We start from the raw sequence: 2379 nt of genomic DNA, 5'->3' as shown, positions 1-2379 counted from the left end.
TGGGAATGCACCTGGGGAAGGCTAAAAAGAGCAAGGACACAGTCCTGGGAACGCGCCTGGGAATGCAGTGTACAAGCAAGGCTCTGGAGATAGTAACATATATAGATAGGGAGTAACTCAGCTGGGCTGATGGCAGGGGTAAGTCGTCCTTGAGGGTGAGACAAACAAGTTTGAGACAAACAGCTAGGAATGCAGCTGAGCCTGAGAAAGTAAGAGATAATCCACACAGCTGCAGCTGCAAGTAGGGAGAGTACCTAAATGCTATCTTTAGAGCTCAGCCAATTATAAATGATTGATAGTTGTATGCCTGTCCTGCACTGTATAAGAAAGAGCCTGTTGGACAATAAAGTTGGAGCTTGCTTTATCACCCACACAGAGTCAACCGCTTGCTTCCCCGCGTGGAACTTTCCCTTTCCCAACAGGGATGGAGGGAGAGGGATTGTTAGCATGGAAAACACAATCACTAAATGATTGTATGATTTTATGGAAGAGCTCTGGGAGTCGGGGTACAGACCCAAATCTGACTCCGACATGGATCTGAGATGGATATATTTTTATACTCTTCTTTTACACAACCATGGTATAATCATACAGTAATCATTACTTTGCTGTTGTTCTATTGATTTCATCCAAGCATGAGTTCAAATTCCCTTTCATTATTGTTGTATTTCACCCAAGCATGAGTTTGAGTTCCCTTTTTCCATAATGGTTGTATAATTATCTATTATGCAGGTGGGTACGTACAGGATGTACACGGGTAGGTACACGCAGGTGTAGGTTCACATCGTTCTACTAAGACAATGGTCATTCTTGTCATTAAGGCCTACTTTAGCTACCACGATTTTAGAAACATTTTATCTCATGTTATCAGGATGGAGGGAGAGGGATGGGAGGGAGAGCCCTGCACCATGCCCTCCTGACTCTGTGCCCGCTGTGCCCTGCAGGACAGCTGTACAGCCGCTTGCCGCCCGAGGACGCGGGAGATCTGCACCTCCAGGTACCACCACTGCTGGACATTCCCTCCGGGACAGATCCAAGGGCTGTGTGTGTGATTTGCCATGGGAACATCATCATTCACTGCTCCATTCACCTCTGTCATTGATATTTGGGTCTCCCGATGGAGATTTTGTCCACTTGATAACACCACAGCAGCAAGTGGTAATGTAATCAAAATGTTCTGTTTTAAAGTGTCCTTTAACATATCTTTAGCCTCAGGGCTCAGAAGAGGCCAAGGTGTTTGTACATGCCTTCCTGAAACGTAGCATGCCTGGAATGAAAGATGAAGCTATCCAGGATATGTTAACTCGGAAAGCTGTAGTTCTTGAGCATTATCCCAAGAAAAAGGCCAAGCAGAAGAGGAGGAAGGCAAAAGGTTTTACTGCCAAGCAGAGGCGAGAGCTGCGTCTGTTTGAAATTGAACCCGAACAGCAAAGGTGAGAGCTGACACCTTCTTCTTTGTGTAGTAAAAGTGCAGGTACATCAGAAGTAGGTAAAAGCAGCAGCACATGCCTGTGAACCCTTCTGCATGTAAAGTCATGCTTGTGGCATTTCACCATGAGAAAACAGTTCTTTTGTCTGTATAGCTGGAAGATTCATTTCTGTTTGTTACTGTTTCTCTTTCCTTTTGTACACCAGAATAGGACAGGAAATCAAACCCAAATACAGCCACCTCTGATTTCAGTTTTTGGAGTCAGACTAGCTGTGACCAGAGAGTCAAAATTCTGAATCAGGTCCCTTGAACTGATGCATGCTGAATGAAGCCCCTGCAGTTGGTAACATGGAGTAAAAGAGTAGAAATCTCTTTAGTCTTAGGCACGTCCAAAACACATCACTGTTTTGGGTTGATAGAGAAGAGCATGTTTCATGCTTGTTTTGTAAAGTAAACCAGGTGTTTGGAGTGGGTCACCTTACAGCTTACTTCAGTAATCAACCAATAGATTTTTGTGGAACTTAAGTTTTGTATAATACTTTTGTCCTTTTTTTACTGTAGATATGCCATCTTCCTACCCCTCCACGAGCTCTGGAAACAGTATATCAGAGAACTGTGCCACGGGCTCAAACCAGACACGTAAGTTGAGATGCTTTAAAACAAGTGTGGGTTTGATTTAGTAGATACTGAGTTACTGCTCCAAACACTGTGGTTAATTGAAAAGGATATGTATTATTTCTGTACTATTACAGTAGTCATGGTCACACCTTGTAAACCTGACTCCATATGAATTTTCTTTCCCTCCTTTCTGATCTCATTCTCTTCCTCAAGGCAACCCCATATGGTTCAGAGCAAGCTGCTAAAAGCTGATCTCCATGGAGCTATCATTACAGGTATGCTGTTTGTTTGCTTTTAAATATATATAAAATGTACATATATTTATATATAAT

The 2379-nt window shown here is 43.0% G+C and overlaps 1 protein-coding gene across 1 annotated transcript; it reads left to right on the top strand.

Annotated features, from left to right (window-relative positions):
• Positions 1-944: 944 nt before the first annotated feature.
• Positions 945-2322, top strand: LOC103800330 (ribonuclease P protein subunit p29-like; the record flags this gene model as incomplete). Its single annotated transcript, XM_009072705.1, has 4 exons — positions 945-997; positions 1210-1433; positions 1991-2068; positions 2261-2322. Coding segments are annotated over 4 exons (417 nt in total), but the record flags the coding sequence as incomplete, so codon positions are not given.
• Positions 2323-2379: the final 57 nt, after the last annotated feature.

This window comes from Acanthisitta chloris, unplaced genomic scaffold (assembly GCF_000695815.1).
Source record: "Acanthisitta chloris isolate BGI_N310 unplaced genomic scaffold, ASM69581v1 scaffold21364, whole genome shotgun sequence".
NCBI lineage: Eukaryota > Metazoa > Chordata > Aves > Passeriformes > Acanthisittidae > Acanthisitta > Acanthisitta chloris.
This window is presented reverse-complemented; position numbering and strand designations above follow the sequence as displayed.